At 47.1% G+C, this 19,757-nt stretch overlaps 1 protein-coding gene across 2 annotated transcripts; it reads right to left on the bottom strand.

Moving 5' to 3' along the window:
- Positions 1–28: 28 nt before the first annotated feature.
- si:dkey-122a22.2 lies at positions 29–19,270 on the bottom strand. Of its 2 annotated transcripts, none has more exons than XM_027009474.2 (11): positions 19,153–19,270; positions 17,786–17,945; positions 16,997–17,068; positions 16,455–16,531; positions 14,527–14,627; positions 12,321–12,437; positions 10,446–10,520; positions 3,105–3,243; positions 763–845; positions 524–620; positions 29–411 (listed from the first exon to the last, which is right to left on the bottom strand). In XM_027009474.2, exons 1-11 carry the CDS (start codon positions 19,213–19,215, stop codon positions 244–246), a joined length of 1,152 nt encoding a protein of 383 aa, XP_026865275.2. In that variant the 5' UTR covers positions 19,216–19,270; the 3' UTR covers positions 29–243. The 2 variants fall into 2 exon arrangements, with proteins under 2 accessions (XP_026865275.2, XP_026865274.2); XM_027009473.2 differs by lacking the exon at positions 19,153–19,270 and adding an exon at positions 18,487–19,139.
- Positions 19,271–19,757: the final 487 nt, after the last annotated feature.

The raw sequence follows: 19,757 nt of genomic DNA, 5'->3' as shown, positions 1-19,757 counted from the left end.
ACAAATGTGATTTCTTCATCAAAAAAAATTCAGAAAACTTTTTATTTACATTTATAGTGAAGCATCAAAACTTGACAAGTTACATTTTGTTGAGGTTTCACATTCTATGTCGTTTATTTACATAAAAAAAATAAAATAAAAGCCTGCAAAACAGATTCTGATGACGCAGCAGAGCTGTGAATGCCAGTGACTATTCCCCCCCTCAGGCTGCTGTTAGGAAGTCAGGCATGTTTGAGAGGCGCCTCATTGCCTGAGCTGTTTAGTCTGTCTTTTTGACACCAGCTCCAGCAAATGTTTGCTCACAGATGACGGCTTTTTATAGACCACGCGCCGGTCCGCCCCTGGAATGTGAATGCGCGAGGCCTGGGGGTAGATGCGCGCCAGAGCCCTGCTCTGACGTTCAGCAAAAACCTGATGCCGAGAGAAAGCAGGGAGTAACGTACGTCAACTAGTTTTCCCAGAATCCTCATAAAAAACTAAAGTCACTTTTAAGTCAGGCGCTGTTCATACAGGGAACACTCACTTGGTTGAGGTGCGTAGGGAGGTGCTCGTCGAAACAGTCTCCGGTGATGACGCTCAGGGAGATTTGGGTAGAAAGTGGCTTGAATTTGGAGATCTCCCTGAATAAAGGGCAAAGCGACGCAAATCCAACACAAACACTTCAAGGAAAAGGAGGTAAAAAAAAAAAAAACCAGATGCACTCTGGATCTGGAACCATTAATAATAATAAGCTTGTTGCTGTGGGTTGGTTGGTTTTTGTACCTGACTTGAGCCAGACTCTCATTGAGGAAGAAGTGCTCGTCCACAGCGCCGCTCTGGTGGGCCGGGTTACTCAGGAGGTATTTCTGAAGCAAGCAGAGAGGACCATCACAGGGGCAATGACTAAAATCATACACATAGCCTGACACCAAGGAACACTGGGTTCATTTTGAACAGTGTGGTTTTGAACCATTTGAATCATTTGAGTTTGAACCACATCACTTTTCCTCTGACATTTGTACAACGTGCAGTATGACTACACGCCATCTCGTTAAAAGACATGCAATTTACAATGAGCTATTCTATATTCTCTAATATTCCCTATTGATATCAGTAATACCAACAGCGTGAGTGACATTTTAATAAACATGATGAAAACTGGAATAAGCTAAAACATCTGCATTTAGAGAAGCTGGCAGTGTTCTTTCACCTGTCTGCCTGGGCAACGGAAACACTTATTCTTGGTGACCTTCTCTCCAGCGATCCCATGACCTGGCACTGGTAAGGTCGGATCAGATAACAGGGGGACCCACTCCCGCCCTCTCATGCCTCAACACAAACGCTTCCACTGCACAACAAATGTCCCAGTCCTGCTGGCGAAGAACAATCACAGAGTCTGTCCCACGGGAGTCTGTATCATTGGGGTCCGTCTCGTCGGTTGCACTAAAGAGCCGCGTGACCGGCAGATTTTCCCGTCTCTCACGGAAGAGACGAGCGTGAGCGCGTAGGCGCCGTTTCTGCGGCGAGTGTCACGGCTGTGATGATCTGACGTGTTGCTGACGAGAGAATACGGATTATGGACATAAAGATCACGCACACCAACGTGGCGTCGCATCCAAAGACAGCATGGAGTTCAATGGGATTAAAACCACCCAGCATAGGTGGGGTTAAAGCTACGCAGTGTAGGTGGTGTTACGGAGTCGTCGGCCCTTTCCTTCTGATCGGCGCAGGAAAACTTTTTTGTTGGACTTTTTGTTTGCTTGTTTGTTTATTTACAAGAGGCAGACGTTAATTAGTATTACTTCCATCAGCGGCTTGTTAGCATTCCTATACAAAAGAGACAGAGGCCTTCAAACCGTCGCGGGTGTGTTTGGACAGATAGAGCAAATGTGATGGACGCATCAAGGGGGGGAAAAAAACCACCACCGTCACCGCTGCTGCCGGTTCTCTAGCATTCATTATTTCCAACCTCCTTTAGCCAAACATTCCTCCTGTATCGCTCCTCTCTATTACTCAGGTCAACTTTCGATTCATGTCGCAAATGGGAATCGGCGGCCTTTTGAGAGGCAGAGTGGCTATACAAAAAAAAAAAATTAAAAATTTCTAATAAGCGGTTTGCATATTCCTGGACACACGTTAACGTGCATGAAATTGGGTGGAAGTAGAGCGGAGAACAGGCAGCTACCCTGACCGCCTCGACCTCGGAGAGCCTGTCTGAAGACGGAAAAGAAGGGAGCACGAAAGGGAAAAAAAGAAGACCCGAATGGACCGCGGCGCCGGGGCCTCACCGCCGCCACGCTCGATCAAATCGGTGGGAAGTCGTTAAGCTTCGCGTTGCTGCCCGCGCTTCCGTCAAACCGTCGGCGTCTGCTATAGCTTGCGCTACAGCACCACCATGTGGCCGTTGGGAGAAGCGCACGCACAAAATCGTGGTCACAGATCGTGAATCGCACGGCTTGGTTAACGTTTTCTGCTGCGTGGAGCGAGGTGGACAAACATCAAGCAGGGGTGAAGACGGTGTGTGCACTAAAAAAAAACAACACCCCCTCCACACACAAAAAAAAACCCAAAAACCCATAGGTGATGGTGTAAGAGTAACCTATTCGGGTTCAGAGAGCAGAAGAGCTGAAGAACACGGCCAGTCAGAGTGCACGTGGGCCAGACGGGCAGCAGACGGGGGAGGGGCTTCAGACGACCTGACCCTGTGCTGACCTGGGCAGTAATGTTTAAGGAAAGGACAGGGTCTGGAGATTCATTGTCACGGTCATAATCAAATGCTGGATGAAAGAGTTAGTCAGACATGAAAAAGAGAGCAAAGTCAGGAAGCCGATTCAGTCCGGTTCAGTCTTCGCAAACTAGCTCACGAATGCACTTAAAATGCATGAAAAAAGTTCAAAAGTTCCTTAAAAAGTTCCAACGAATGAGCCATCTTTAAACGGAACGTTCTTACACACTAGAGCTGATGTAACCGAGTTTGCCGTAAAAATTCAGGTTTATAATGTGGACTCGTGAGGTTTGCGCGGTCGGGCCGCAAAGACCTGCACTACGGCTGTAGCAGTGCTCCAGCGTGCGCAGCACGCATGGGTGCAGACGGCTGCCTGCAGGCGAGGACTCTGGGACTTTACCTGCCGTTGGAGCACATCCTCCGGGACGGCGTCTCCGTCGAGCGGCGGTCGCAGGAGGCCGAGGATGAGGAGTAGGCGGCTCGCGCCCGCCGCAGCAGAGAGCTGCATCGCCTGCAGGGAGGGAACCAGGTGGGCCGACCTGAAACACACACCATACCTCTCCGAGATTGGCTTTGGTGCCATCGCAAAGATGCACAGCGCTTAGGCAAACACACTCAACTATCCCCGAGAACACAGGTGATTAAAACAAGACAGGCCAGGTGGGTAGACAGCACTCGCACATCGTATATTACCACAGGAGAGCCTGTGTGGAGATTACACTGCACAACACGGTAAACGTGGCAACCGTGTGCACAGGCCGAGTGTCTGTGCTGGACAGGCCGCAGCGACTGAACGCTTATTATGTGAGCAGGTAGTGGGAGAAGACGTCTCTCCCCCCGAGGCTTAAGGGAGCGAAACGAGCCACCGGTCAAAGCAGAAGCGTTTAGCTGGTCATTGCCTGTGTAAGCACTCTGTGTGTGTGTGTGTGTGTGTGTGTGTGAGACATTAAGAAACTCCGGGCTTCCGAAACAGATCCGTAAAGGCAAAAACAGGAGCGTCAAACACAGACATTCACCTGTAAAACGGACTTGCCGCACAGAGTCCGGCAGTCTTGCGTCTATTTCCATAATCCACGTTTCTGAGTATGAGCGTGTCTTTATTGGCTCTTGGGCCTCCACCTGCCCTGCGACTGGGAAACGGGGGCGGGCTGGTCGGCTGCTGGGGGCTTTGTAAATCAAGTGGCCCCATCCGGTTCGGCTCACTGGTGCTGTGAATTGACTAGTCTTAGCCTACTGAGCCCAATCAATAAATACAGAACAAACACACACACACAGGCATCCACCCACCCACCCACCCACCCACCCACACACACACACACACACACACAGAGGTATCCCCACAGGCGCAGCAGTGTGGCCCATACTTGCAAGAGCTACTTAGGCGAGAGATTTATCGCGACCCGTAAAGTTGCAGACTTTATTCTTTTGCTCCCGTAAAGCCTGCTACTTTATTTGTGCTCCGTGCCCTGCTGAAATGGATCCTGTAGGAGATGAATCCTTGCCAGCGTGGCTACGGAGGTCCTGGCCACCGCAGAGCGCAGAGAGCTCACGGCTCACCGCAGCTCCACCTCAGCTCCCCAGCCCTTTAACAAGGCCCTCGCCAGGTTAATACTGGCTCTGCGGTTACGGAGCTGAGAAAACGCTGCCAGACCGGGACTGAACCTGGGAGAAAACGCCTTTCTCCTCCGTTTCAGTACTGGGAGGGAGAAACTTTTCAGGCACTACTTGTTCAGAAGCTCCTCGGAGCCGGTGACAAAATGATAACCCGGTGTTACGGAGAAACCTGCACTCCTGCTTCGCTTGCCACCTTTAGCACGGGGAAATGTTCATACCGAAAATTAAAGACAGCCGCTCTGACACTCATCTCATTCTCGCTACCTTGCCATCCGTTTCCAAAGTCATTTCCACTCCCAATTTAGATTCCCCCATCGCCATGGAGACTTTGGAGGCTTGAGAGCTCCTCTGACACCTTTGCATCTGCATACGTGTCCTTCCCCCCCTGCACCCCCACCCCCCGACACACACACACACACACACACACACACACACTCTCACACACACACACACACACACACACACACACACACACACACACACATCCAGTGTCTGCCGAGGTGGTTTGATTCGGAGTCAAATCACTCCGCCGGCATTGACATTTTATTTCGAGGTTTCCTGTCATCTTCAGGTCCCATTCACGGGCGTTTTTTTTTAAAAAAATTTTTAAATTCAGCCCGGGAGTTCTGGATTATGCGCGGGAAGGCATGCGTGTCAAAGGGCAATTTAGCGAGGGAAAAGACAGCCCAGATTGGTGGGATGAATTAACCAGATAACAGGCACAGAGGACCGGGCCTGTGAGGCGCCGTCGAGCGAGGTGCGGCGCCGATGTTGGTCATTTCCTGAGCTGCTCCTCTCCCGCCCCCGCCCCCTACACACACACACACCCCCACCCCCTCGCTCCTCCTGTCTCTCCCTCTCCTTTGGTAGCGATGAAAGTGATGAAATGAGGTTGAAGCTGTGGACTTTCTGCTCTTTGACTTTCCCATCTGGATTAGTGCAGGCTGAATGGAGTCTGTTTCTTTTGTAAGGAGCAAACGCATGACCCACTGTCGGAATGTCACGCACTCACTCTCTCTGCCACTCGCGCACACGCGCGCCACAGCGCAAGCACGGACGCACACGCTCACACAGTCCGATCATCCTCAGGTCCGATAAGGACCATTAGAAATTTACGTGGCTGTGTGTGTGGGTGCCTGGACACCTCCCCATCGTCCATGGTATGAGAGTACAGATAACGCACGAGTGCAAGATTATCTCAACTATTAAAGACGAGACACTTGCAGAACAGTATCACTACCATGACGTTATAATAATGTTACAATAGTGTCTGTGCTATGGTCCTTTTACTGGACTCAGCCCTGGTGGGGTCACTGGGTCCAAACACATCTGACAAACACTAAATACTGTACACGTGGTCTTTTGGCTGGATGAGCACAGTATCTCTCTCCCAAAGCCTATTGCGAAACTATTCTTACAGTAACCGTCAAACAAGAAGTGTATGTTGTAAGTGAAAATCGCAGGTCAGCCTAGCTCGACACCGCAATAAAAGAACGACAGCATGCATTTGGCGTAGTGTCCCTCACAGCCACAAGGGGGCAATAGAGGTCCACTCGCTGGCATTATTGCAGTATCGCCGAGCCCTGCGATTCCCTCTAAATGTGAATCAATACTATAGATTAGGCAGAGGCAAACACATAAGGTTCTGTACAGTCTGCTTCATTAAGGGAGACGGCAGGAGGAGTTATATCGTTAGGAGTGCTAATTGCTGTTAAACGACATCCCGGATTCCCCTCTGAAATCTCACAGGGGTTCTCACATCACCGTAGCGTATACTTTATGCTAATGAGCACACGGACATCAAAAGCTGCTGCCGCTGAGCCAGGCTGGCTCTTCAGGTAAGATTCAGAGCAGTGTTCATCGGACCACGAACAGATCGCCTCTGAGATTTGAACAGAACTGCTATATACAAAGCATGCGTGGCCATTGTGTTTGGTACTAAAGTAAAACTTAGTTACTTTAATTCACATAGCAAAGACCACACTCTCACTCTCTCTCTCTCTCTCTCTCTCTCTCTCTCTCACTCTGTTTTTCAGACACACACGTTAGCCTACACATAAGTAATCAAAAAAAAAACAAACAACAACGAACTCACCACATAAATAATGTATGAAGATATACAAAGGATGTTGTAACATACAAATGTAACATACACACATTCAGTGTGTAGCAGCCGTACTTCTTCATATTTGTGCTTCTGAAGTCGTTTTCTAGCGCACGATCTCAGCCCCAGACCCCGCAGACCTCTGACGTCTAGTGCCATTCCCCACTAGCCCTAACGGGGGCGGGGGCGGGGGCGAGGGCGGGGCGGGGCGGGGGCGGGGCCAAGGCCGTGGGCGGGGCCAAGGACATGGGAGCACTTGAGTCCCGGCGTGGTTCTTTTACCTGCTTTGCTCTCCTTTCAGTGAGTCTGTATCCTCTTAAACCTTCAGACACGTTTATTCACTAGAACGGGGACTGGGGACGTGTCTTAAATAGTCCAAGTTAAGCAAATCCTGACATGCATATGGTTCTTTTGCCTTAAATGTTACATAATTTTTTTACATAAGGGCAGTGGTAGCTCAGTGGTTAAGGTACTCGACTTGTTATCGGTAGGTTGCTGGTTCATGGACACTGAATGCCAAAGTACGGGTTACTTTGATGGCTAGGCATCGTGCAAGCTGTTTGCTTATTTCCTCGTTCCTGTCTTTGATTATTTTTCTGCAATTGTTTTATGGACGCCATATTTTGTTGAATCCCTACTTTTGTATCTCAGTTAGTATGTCCCCTGTCAAAATACAATAATGTTACAATGAACAAAATGCAATTTATGGTCAAAATGTATGTTTAAGCTGACACCATTAGAAGGAGCAATACCTGTAATTGTTATTATTTAGTTAGTTAGTTCATGTATGTCTTACCATACCATAAAGTCCTGTTCTCGATTTTGTGTCTACGGTTTTGCACTGGTGCCTCCGGGCTAACGCGTGTAAAAAGAAACAGCTGCCAGTAAGCACTGTGCCTACAGCATCACACTTTGTTCAAAAGATATTCTTAGGTAATTAATGCATTTTGCTAAATTGTCAGAGAAAGCATTTAAAATGGAAAACGTTTAATATACAAGTCTAAAAAAACGATGGCAGGATTAGGATAGCTTTTTTATCTATACTATATACGCATTTTGTTTCTTACAAATGACTACATGTCAGAGCTAGAGTGGTTAACAATTGATCCTTTGCAGAAGTATTCCTTTAGGTTACATACAATCCAATACCAGTCACTAGATGAACTATCACACACAAGTGTATTGTGGTGTGCACACTATATAAAAAGATTACATTATACATCACTTACAAATAATAATTTTTCCTTGTATTGTATTGCACGTATTAGTCGCCTAAATACATCAACTACGATCTCTCACTACATTCCGTACATTCTCAAACATCTGGTGCAGTGGTAGGTCAGTGGTTAAGGTACCTGAATAGTAATCAGATGGTTGTCAGTTCATGGTCCACTACCACCAAGTTGCCACCGTGGGGCCCCGGAGCAAGGCCTTCAACCCTCAGTTGCTCAAGTTGTATTCAGCCATAATTGTAGGTCGCTTTGGACAAAAGCGTCAGCTAAATGTTGTAAAACGTAACATCTGAAGGACTCATCACCCTAGAGTAATATAAGAAGGCTCAAGACTGATTCATTTACCCCTTTATTCTACAAGATGATGAAGCGACAGTCGGGTCGAATCGAGCTCCCGACCTGGAAATTCACTTCCAGCTTGGAAAACTTGTCAGAAGGAGCAAATCGAGAATAAATATGGGGCTAAATATGGCGTAGCGTCCAGCAGAAACCTGAGCTCCCTGACCGGGGCCGGGCGCAACGGATTCTACCCTGTTACCAAATGTAGAGCGACCTTGTCCCAGATATCTTCAAACGCAAATCTCCACTGGCCATGTAATTAAGACCGCGGCTGATCTTAATCTGCGTCACCTCATCTAGGACACCTCCATGGGCCGCCTAGTTGTCGGTCCTCGGCCTGAGGCACCAACGTCTCAAACTGAAAGTGGTGGTGGGTTTTAGACGCGATGCGGGTTTTTCTTTTGTAGTCTTTTCATTTGGCCCTCTTCCTCCGAGGCCGGGCGGCGGGACCAGCCAGCACACGCCGTCTGCCTCGGCCCCACTCGATGGCCGGGTCAATAAAACGGGTTTGATGTCCACTCCCCGTAGCCTGCTGAGTAAACTCAGGAAGCGTCTGGATCAATACGGCTTTGAAGGACTCCCTCTAGCTCCTATTAGGTAGACTCCTACCTAGAGCAGGCCCGGAGGCCAGGCAAACAGACGCCCATCCAGCATTCACTGACAGGAATGGACACGGCAGCTGATAATCATTTAAAACTACAATTCTAATTGGGACAGAGAGGGCTGATGGAAAAAGTATGGCAACACACAGGCAGCAGGCTGTAATCGGACACTCATTATCCAATCCCTAATGAAGTAGCCGCTAAGTGACGGTACCGTGTAAATTTGTGGGTGAAAAAGATCAACTGTTTATTATGTTCATTGCATTCATTGCTATTAAGGTTCAGGTTATTGTTAACTCAGCAGCTAAAATTTTATATACAGCACATATTCATTCACGTTTAAACTCATTTTAGAACTCTTTCTCACATTTATTTTAATCAAGAGACAATTTGTGAACTATAACTCAATGGAAAACCTCTCACAGAGTCACTGTTGTGGTGTGAAATATTGAAAAATGTATCTGGGATTGCAGGTCTCGGGCCAAAACCTGCCGGTAAGTTCGCTGCTTTTAACTCACACGGGGCCCCACATCAGTCTGAACACTTCAGCAAGACCAAAATCTCCCCCGTCATAACGAACGCATTTCATACTTTGGTGTGAGATCAACGCCTTGCGCTCACCCGCGCACTAAAACCTTCGCCACTCCTGTTAATGTCGTTGGTACGAAACCCCGTGAAGGGTCCGTCAAGAGACCCAAAAGGCTGACGATGCCGTTACATCTCTCGGATACGACGGACCACGGCGACGCGTGACTGACCGCATCCTGCGCCACGTCACAGCAGCGCGCAGACGGCAAGGGTTCTCTTACAAATAAAACCTGTTTCCGATAAATCAAGCAAGCAACAGCCCGGGTTAAACAGCACAGGGCTAACAACGTATCAGGTGTCTGCACGGGCATCTTTAATTCAGGGAGCCTGCTGTGGGAGACATCCTCCTGTTACAGAAGTAACAAAATCAGTTATACAACTCCATGTACATTATATTAACTTAAGTCGTAAGTTAATATCCCGGCTATTTATTTGCCGTGCCTGAGTAATTGGACTCCATGTCCGCCATTTCATACTTGCCGGGGACCAAGCGCCTATTAATCAAAGGGTAATTGGACACGCATCCCAAATAAATGGCGCCTGCATCACTTTCGGTCACATATAAATGAGCCCAGCGTGAAGAATTCATGCCTTATCTCGCCAAGCTCGGCCGGCGTCACGGAAGCAGGGGGATAAATAGCGGCTGTCAAGAGGTTGGGAGTCGGAACGGTACGGGACGGGACATGGTAGGGGCAGGCAGCCCTGGCTGTTTGCTCAGAATGACGCAGCAAACCTCTGGCACACCGTCCCTATTCACCACTCCGTTCTGCTTCTTAGAATAAAAAATGTAGCTCCACATAGTACAGGAAGAGCACGGTCATGGCAACACCAAGGTCATGGGTTCAAACCCCAGGGTACGCATGTACCGTTATACTGACAAATACCTAAATCACTCTGGATGAGAGCGTCTGCAAAACGCGGTAAATGTACTGCATACAGAATGTATTCACCATTTCTTGATCCAACTGCAGTGCAAATATTTATTCATTATAAGGACAATATTTGTGTGTGTTTTGTGCCTCCATGACCAATTACTGCTCTGCTAAAAAATGTATGAGTGATGTATTATCGATTCTGCTGGCTGGGACGAGTTTAACAAAGGAGATGGATCTTTCTTGACATAAGGAGGGACGCTAACCATGTCTGCCCACTCAATAAGAGGGCTCCATGTTGAAGCGAATGGCCAGCAGAACTATGCCAGTGTGTCCTTTCCACCTCACTCACTCACTCACTCACTCAGTCTCACTCTCCTGATGACTCACCAGTACTGCTGCCACGACTCATCTTCAAAGATGTCCTCCGGAATCGGATCGATCAGCACCAGGTCCGACACTTGCCTGAACGGAGACAGAGACGGCAGTTGGGTCCGGCGTGCTGGGCATGACCGACCGGAGGGCTGGGTCATCGCAGAGGAAACGCACGGGAAGGCCGAGCACGCGCGAGCGCAGGCCGGGGGCGGGGTCCAGCTGCAGCCTCCCCGGGTGATTAACGAGGGGGCCAGGCCGCGCGCCGTCACCGGGCCAATCCCCGCCCCCGGGACAGATGGGGTTGGCGGTGCCGCGGGGGCGGCGTATTCGTTCTGCGGCGCAGGATAAATTTATGGGGTTTGCGGTTTTGCATCGCCGATGATGGAGAGCTAAATCTGCCCGACGGAGGGAGGCAGCATAATTAACCTGCGGTGGAGGAGGGATTTATGGGATTTATGGAGCGCCACCGCTCACCGCTGCGCCTCTGGCCAGCACTGGTGGAGGTGGAGGCGGAGGCGTGGATTAGCCCTGCAGGTGTAAGTAATGGGAACTTACACAGCCCTAAAGGAAAGGTCCAAAAGCTCTTTCATGTGGTTAGAGGGGATCACTGCCACTACTAGGTCTGGCTCTCTTATTTGTCTTAGAATGGGAGTAAACATTAAAATGCAGCAACTGCTGACAGTACACTCCATGACCTTACAATCCTGAGGATCTGTTATTCCAGAACTGCCCTTGATCTATTGTCTCGTGTCAGGGCAACAAACATAGATTAAAAAAAATAGAGTCAATGAAATATGAAATGAAAAACTGGAAAGAACCTCCTTAACTCACGAGGGGGGCTACAAACACAATGTGAGGATTTCCTCCATAATAATGAGATGAAATACAGAAAACTGGTCAGAGGTTGCTGAGCTACCTCTTATTTGGCCTGATGGGTTTAGTCCTGCTAATTTTGAAACACAAAACAAAATTGCCCACAGTAGCCCCATGGGTAAAGCCGAAAAAAAAAAAACGAAAGGGAAGAGAAAAGAGCGCAGAAGACAAACACAAACAGGAGTAAACACAAACAAGCAAACAGGAGTAAACACAAACAAGCAAATGGGAGTAAACACAAACGAGCAAACAAACACCAATGAGCAAATGAAAGTAAACACAAATGAGCAAACGAAAGTAAATAAACGAGAAAATGAAAGTAAACGCAAACGAAAGTAAACACAAATGAGCAAACATAAGTAAACACAAACGAGCTGTCTTCTCTACTGCAAATCAGAGCAAGGTGAAATTAACATCACAGCAGGAAGTTGGTCAGCAACCATCACCCCCACCAGCTATAATTGCTGTTTAGTCCTGGGCCCAGAGCTGCGACGCGTTGGCCCTGCTCCTTGTAATTATCTACCCCATTCAGCGCTTTAAAGGAACAGCTCGATCAAACATGCTAATTGGTGGCTACCAGTTTACATTCGCTGTCATTTGCATAATGTTTATTGGTGGCGAGGCACTTTTATTCATTGTTGGAGAAAATTAGCATTTTTGACTGAACTAGCCTTTTAAAGCACCGAATGTGTTGCATGATAATGAGGAGATAACCAATTACGGGTCTGTTACCGGGCACCGCAGACACCAAACTCATTCCGCTGAGTGCCTCCAGACTGCTGGAGACATCAACCTTAATGACTTCTGAGCAATCTCATAGAAAAAGAATTGTGATTCTGGCATCATCCCTGTACTGTTCTCCCCCACTGAATGATTACATTAGTTAAAACGTGCCAGGCAGGGAACCGTCCAGGCTGTGACCTCAACGCTCCAAATCGGCCGCTTTCCAGGTTTGCCGAACTACCGTCCAAAAGTTTGCCGAACCCTTGTCAAGCAATTTGAGGCGAGAAGACTTACACGTCACGGACGTGGCTGTAGAACAGGCCGTTGAGCGCGCCCAGCTCCGAGCCAACCAGGATGAAGGGCGTGGCGATCTCGGCAGCCTTGACCAACCGGTGAAGGTCGTCCACCATCCTGATGAGAGAGGGAGGAAGAGGAGTTATATAAGGCGACGTCTTGGAGGCGCACCAGCGAATAGGCACCGCAGTGAGTGGAGGCCAGACTCAGCATGTCCGCTGACCTACGACACCCCCCCCCACCCCCCTCAAGCTCAGATTTTCTAGACAGAGGAGCAGTCATTAGCTCAGCGGTCAGCTCCGTCCTCGTCTGTGACACAGGAGACCCACCAGGTCAAAACATATAAATTCAATTAGCAATATGCACCATGTAGAGAGGGAGAGGGAGAATTTTTCTGACATTGTCATTAGCCAGAGGGCCCAAAACACATACTTGGGAAGATTTAAGGCATCATAAATCTTTGAGCCATTTGGACTGACGTTACAGGCGTGATGTTGAATTACCAGACAGGAAAAAAAAAAGTAATGATTCTTGTCTTGATTTCTAGACAACTCTGTCCTGTGCAATGCCATCTGGAAGCATTTTCAGTGACACATTGCATGAAATAGTCACAAGACATCAGGCACCTCAGATGTCTGTAAGAGCGTTGTTACTGATGCTCGGTACCTAAACTGTCAACATAAGCGAGTCAAGGCTGTATTTAGGACGCCCTTCCTATTTGTTGAATTGGCAAGTTATTTGTGAGGGTTTTTTTTCTGCACAAAAGAGGCAGAGTTATTACTGTCTTAGCTGGTCCAGTGCCCAAACTAAACTTGTGGGGTTTTTTTGTTTGCAAGCTGTTTACAGTCACTTCCAAGAAATGTGTATTACAAAACACATAAAAGCCACATAAGAAATATCAGAAAGCTCAGGCAGCTGTGTTGAGTATTACTAATCAGCATCGCTAAAAACTGATGAATGCAACAGCATTGGACTGCATTCTCCGCAGCTGATATGGAGTCAGGTCACTGTCCCGACGGGTGGGTGGAGCGAACCTGTGTCGACGGCATAACAGCAAGCGAGCATCACGGACAATCATGGACACAGCGGAGCAGGACGGAAAAAGGTGGAAGGCCAAGGACACACGCGGGCGCGCACATACGCATCTAAACTCTACGACATGGTTAAATGGGGAGCCCTGCGGTGCCTGAAAACAGGAGCCGGCCCTCACGCAGGAGAGGGGCCGGCCGCGTGCCCTCATTGGGATGAGAAAGGTTTCCCTAGGGGAGAGGTAAGGATCGCCGCCTCGAGGCTACAGGGCAGACCGATGCTCAGATATCAGACAGGCTCATTTGGGAAAAGTCTGATAGAGCCGATACAAGAGAACAGTCACCGTGGTGGATACGGTGACATAGCGGCCAGCTGCTCGGAGATGGGTCCATTTAACAAGCTGAACGCTGTGGAAAGATTTCAGAAATCATTTCAAATTAATTCACAGCATTCAAGCAAGTTATTATGGCAAACAGAAGCCCCGCGCCATGGAGACGGACGTCATGACCCACCGCCGTGCCAATGTCAGCTTAAATCACGTCCAGCCCGACATCTCCCGTCACCGATTCATCCGGCATATTGCATTGGAATGTTGTGGATGACCTATGATCACTTCAATTATTGTGGGAAAAGTCTCAATCCCTTTTGGAATATCTTATTGTAGATTTCCAATTACTGTGGTGACAGAGTGCAGCGTTGGGAAGAGAGACGCCGGCACTGTAGTGCATCTGAAAATTGGATTGTGAGGCTTCGAGTTAGTCAAACATTTGTTAGTATATGATGGTTTTTATTTATATAGGTTTTCCATTATCCAATCAAATTTCATTTAGTTGTAGTTCTGAATATTTGAAAGTGTTTATGTATTTTTTTTAGTTAGGGATCATAGTAGAGTACTCACGTAGCCACTAATATACAGACCATCAATTAGCATTTCACATTTAGCATTTAGCTTTTCTCCTCACACCATGAAGCACTGTGATGATGATTTTAATTTCATTTAAGTTTATAATCCACTTTATATTTTAATTTCATTTTTTTTTCTTCGATAGGTTTAGTTCTTATTCCAAGCAAAACTGGCCGTTAAGTGGAAAGGTAAACCAGGAGAGGGAGGTCATGGGAGGTCTGTAAGAGAAAGCTGGGTAGGTGTAGAAGGGGCGTGGCCTCAAAGCCAAGGTACCTTCCGGATGTTGACTGCTGCCACACCTTCTCCATTCCTGTGGTCTCGTTCTGCATGGCTCGCCTGCTGAAGCCCAGTCCAGCTCTGTCATAGGCACACACCTGCAAGAGAACAAATCACAGACCTACCTCAGCACCACAGACCTACCTCAGCACTGCAGACTAACGTTAGCACCGCAGACCAACTTTGGCACTGCAGACCAACTTTGGCACTGCAGACCAACGTTAGCACCATACCTACCTCTGCACCACAGACCTACCTCAGCACCGCAGACCTACCTCAGCACTGGAGACTAACATTAGCACTGCAGACCTACCTTGGCACTGCAGACCTACTTCAGCACCACATACCTACCTCTGCACCACAGACCTACCTCGGCTCTGCAGACCTGCCTCAGCACCACAGACATGCCTCAGCACTGCAGACCAACATTAGCACCAGAGACATATATCATTATGTCAGCACCAGAGACCCATCTCAGCACCAGACGTATATCAGCGCCACACATCTACGACAAACCAATGTCATGGCCATCTCTACTCCACAGACCTACCTCTGAAAACATCTCAGTATCACGGAAATTTCCGGTGGCCACTGTCCAACCTAACCATCATGAATCTGCCATAAATTCACACAATAAAGGCCACAACAGAAGAACAAAGAACTCTGAAGAGGTATTAGGCTGATGTCTTCATGCCTTGGGCTGACAGATCTACATGTTGTTACGGTCAGACCACAAGATGAATAATCCTGACCATATATACCATATAGCTGCTGATCCTTCTCAATGCACCTTAAGGACCGCACCAAGCACCCTGGCTGCAGTGCCAGCACAATCCAATCAGGTCACTCGGTGAGCTACTATTTCTGTTGTTTGCCAGCAGCTGGGCGCAGAAAGGGATTGCTTTCAGTTGGCACGCGCACCTGGCATTACGAGCTCACTGTCTCATCACGAGCCCATTATATATACAGAAAGGATGGGCCAGCCACGCGGTCCAGCTCTGCGGCATGTCCTTCCAGATGTTTCCGCACCTGCGGCTGGCCGCCCAGGCTCTTCACACACACCACACCGATTCACTGGGGGCATTACCTCAGCACCATCGTGCTTCGCCTGCTTGAATGGTTCACTCCTGTCTGTTAAATCACGTTTGATGGAGCTATTTATTTTGGAAACGGCTTTTCAAGTCTGAGGTGTAGACGTAACGATCCGCACAAAGCCAGTGACCTTTAAACAAGACGCTGCAAACTAGCAGATCTGATGATATAAAGAGGTGATATTGTGTGTTCTTCTTTGGCTGACGTAAGTAGCTGACACTAGCCAACCTATTAAAATGCTATATTTTGCTCAAAAACAGGTCTCAGGCAATCGTAATCTAATCGCAATCCTCAGATGCAAAAGCAGATAAGTACAAAAATCTCACATCAGTTGACTTAAGCAGGTCTCGGTCTTTTGATCTCTTGATAATAACTGCACACATTACAAATTCATTAGTCTTCACTAGTCCTTACAGTGCCACCACAAACAAGTAAACTGCCTAGCGTAACTGTTGGCTGTAAGCAAGGTCTCGACTGATGCGGACTCAAAGGTGGGGTCGACATCAAGTCACCACAGACACCTGCCGACACACGCTCTCGGCCCATCCGTAACACCCATCTGTCCCGCGGTGCTCCCGGCATCACTTCGCATGACATGCGCTTTCCCGGTCCCTAATCCGGAATCATTAGGACACATCCCAAAACAACCAACTATTCTCTTAAACATTCAGTCTAGTTTAGTCCAGCTTCAGTGTATAAAGTGCGCACGCACAAGCAACGTGTGATGACGCCTGCGCCACTGAAAGACTGCAGAAAGACCTACGGTTGAGTAGTCTGTCAGTGTTGCCATCGCTAGGCAACCACTAGAAAGTCAACAACCTGTTTCAACTTGCCTTGGTTGCTTGCGACACACTCTCCTGCACGTGATGCCAAATGTCGGAGGACATCCCCGTTGGTGCGTCGAGAATCACTACAAATGGGTGGAGAGCAAAGGCAGTTTAGGCCGTGGAGCAACAGCTTTATATGCGGATGTATTTTTTGACTGCTGGCGGTTTCCAGCAGAACATCACAGTGGACGATGCAGAAATATACTACGTTGCGATGATTGTGATATGCTTTGTGATAACACTAAGAATTCTCTGAGGACCCCTTGATGTAATTAAACACTAGCTTTTATTATTTATAGTCAAATTTATTTACTCTTTTTAGAATACTCCTATAATTCATTAAATCTCCCAAGACTGAGACTGGCCAGCATGCTCACAGCAAACAAGAAGTAGTGTTGTGATGTCAGACATCTCATTTGCATATTGCAGACTTGTGTAATATCGGTACCTTCAGAGCCAATATTGCAATGTCAAGTAACAAACAATATATTGTGTAGCCCTAACTTCCAAAACAAAGCAGCAACAACCAAAACAAGTAATGTGTTTACCAACTGGTTGTCCTTGTCCTTTGCAAATTAGGCTGATCTTCTGGCCAAGACCTATATCTACCATTTGTGCACCTAGAAGAAAAAAATATATTACAAATTGCAATATCATTTTTTTTTTTGGATTAAATTGACTTACAGATACACTATACGGACAAAAATATTGGGCCACACCTCTTAATTATTCAATTCAGATGATTCACTCAGTTCCACAGGTGTATAAAATCAAGCAGGCAGCCATGCAGTCTGCCTTTCCAAACATTTTGAAAGAATGGGCCCTTCTAACAAGTGGTGTGCAGTAGTAGGATACCACTGTTTTAACAAGCCAGAAATGCCTTCCCTTTTAGATATTCCACGATCAACTGTGAGTGGTATTGTAGAAAACTGGAAATGTGACTGTGCCCCAGTTAACAAAGTGAAGGTCCATAAAGGCAGGGTTGGGTGAGCCTGGTGTGGGAGAACTGGACTTGACCTTAACCTCATCGAACACTTTTAGGATGAACAGGGATGGAGATTGTAAGCCAAGCCCTCTCATTCAGCATCAACGTCTGACCTCGCAAATGCTATCCTGGATGTAATTAAATATCCAGATATTCCCAGACACACTCTAGGATCTTGTAGAAAGCCTTCCCAGAAGAGTGGAAGCTGTAATGGCTGCAAAGGGGGAACCAACTCCATATTAATGCCTGTGGCTTTAGAATGGAACGCCACAAAATCTCCGGGGGGTGTCCCAATACTTTTGCCAGCATGCTTCACTGAGATCGTGCAGTCCAGGTAAGGTGACAGCCCTACCTTTGGGTCTGAGCTCTTGTCCTTCTCGTTGGAGTGAAGCATAGTTGAGGAAAGGTGGTACAAAGAAAACGAGGAGGACAATTTTGCCTAAAAAAATAAACGTGGCTGAGCAGCTCTTCTCCGGCTGTTGTTGCTTCACAGTAAATGGCTCCTCTGTGGCCTGCAAGAAAAAACATGGCACATTTTACAGAATTGGACTTCTTGTTTAAATCAACCTCTCCAATATCTTCCATCATTTAGGATCTTTTTTTTTATGTCCAATATCCAACTGAGCTGAGAAATGTTTTCTTCTTGTTAATGCTGCTTGACCATAATTTTCCATTCATAACAACACATACTAATGTGCAGGACACAATTTTACAATGAAGCATCTGTGTGTGTATATATATATATATATTGTGTGTGTGTGTGTGTGTGTGTCCAAGAGCAGGGTCTCCATCAGTCTCAAATGGAAGTTTATAACCACTAAGTCTTCCAAGAGTTGTGGGTCTGAATATTTGCCCACGTTGAATATTATGGAATATTCTGTAGAGTAATGAGGCAGGAGGAGTTTAATCCATTTTAAAATGAGTTTGAAGCGTACACAAATGCAGAAAACGTCCTGTGTGCACTGTTATTGGGTTATACAAAACGTACATTTTTACATGATTATGCTTATTTCATACAGAGTAACATTTTTTGACGTGAGCCCTTTCACATACTTGCATACGGGTCTTATACAACATGGAGGTTCCTGTGTTAACTATTGTTAAGGTTGGAAGTATCATTTTAGCATGAATTGTACGTGCTATAGCAAATCGTTAGTAGGTAAACGGACGTGATCCTTGTAGGATTTAAGTTTAGCTAAGCTACATATGGAATGACCGCTGACGACAGCTGCGGAGCTAGCCAAATAGCTAACCTTTTCTTGTGAACAATCAAATAACGTTAGCTATCTATTGTTATCTATCTTTATTGTGCCTTTAATCTGAGGTCACTCTTCTAGCATATTATTTGGACAGCTAGCTATCCTGTTACAATTAATATTAAACATTAGCTAACGCTGACTGTATAACCTCGCTAGACTGAAATGCTCTTGTAATGCTCAGTGAAACCGCTACGTCAACGTTTAAGTTGGCCTTTTAAAAATAGCCAAAACTACTTTGCACCCGGTACCCAGAGGCCATCATTACTGGCCTGAGCAGTGACAGCAAAACAAGCCTCCGCTGACCAAGCCACTGCCAGGGGCTGATGTGAGGTGACGCTACGATGCATTAGTGCTAACCTAACCTATCTCAACACTAACCGCTAGCTATGTATGGCTACAGATTACTCCAATATATGATCAATCCAAGCTTTTGAAATCGCAGACTGGAAAGGGATATAACCTTCCTTCCGTCACCCCGAACGTTTTCACCGGTTTCTTGGGCGACTGCTCTCTTTCGTGACATTTTCAGCGCTCAACCGAGCCGCGGTTCGGCGAATGAATGGGGAAGAGAAGAGAACGGTGGCCGCCGGAGACCAAACTACGTTCGGTTTGTAGGGGACCGTCTGTGCTGACGCCTCAATAGCACGTTAACTGTCCTAGCTGGGTCACTAATGATATGTTTTTTCAGCCACCAGAACTCCGTATACTCTTCAAAAGCACTAGTTAACGTTACTGCAGATTAATGGAGAGCAAACATAAGCAGTCTGGGCAGGAAAACAATGATCAGGTGCGTGCCTTTGGACGTTAAATTGGCGAATAGGAGTTGGTGGATATACTAAATTTGGATAGGTCATGTAGGTTAGCTCAGTTTGCCAGCTTAAAGTGCGTGAAGAAGCTAATCGAGACCTCTGGCTCGTTTATATGACAGCTCCACAAAGATTTGGGTAACGTGAAACCAGTTTTCACTGTTAACGTTAACATATTTGTTTTCACTTCACTTTCGTTTTTCGATCTTGTGGATGCTATATTCAACGAGGTGCACACGTTGGACTGCAAAGTATGTTA

This window comes from Electrophorus electricus, chromosome 5 (genome assembly GCF_013358815.1).
Source record: "Electrophorus electricus isolate fEleEle1 chromosome 5, fEleEle1.pri, whole genome shotgun sequence".
NCBI classification, from domain to species: Eukaryota; Metazoa; Chordata; class Actinopteri; order Gymnotiformes; family Gymnotidae; genus Electrophorus; species Electrophorus electricus.
Note: the sequence above shows the minus strand (reverse complement) of the source record. Positions and strands in the feature narration are given on the sequence as shown.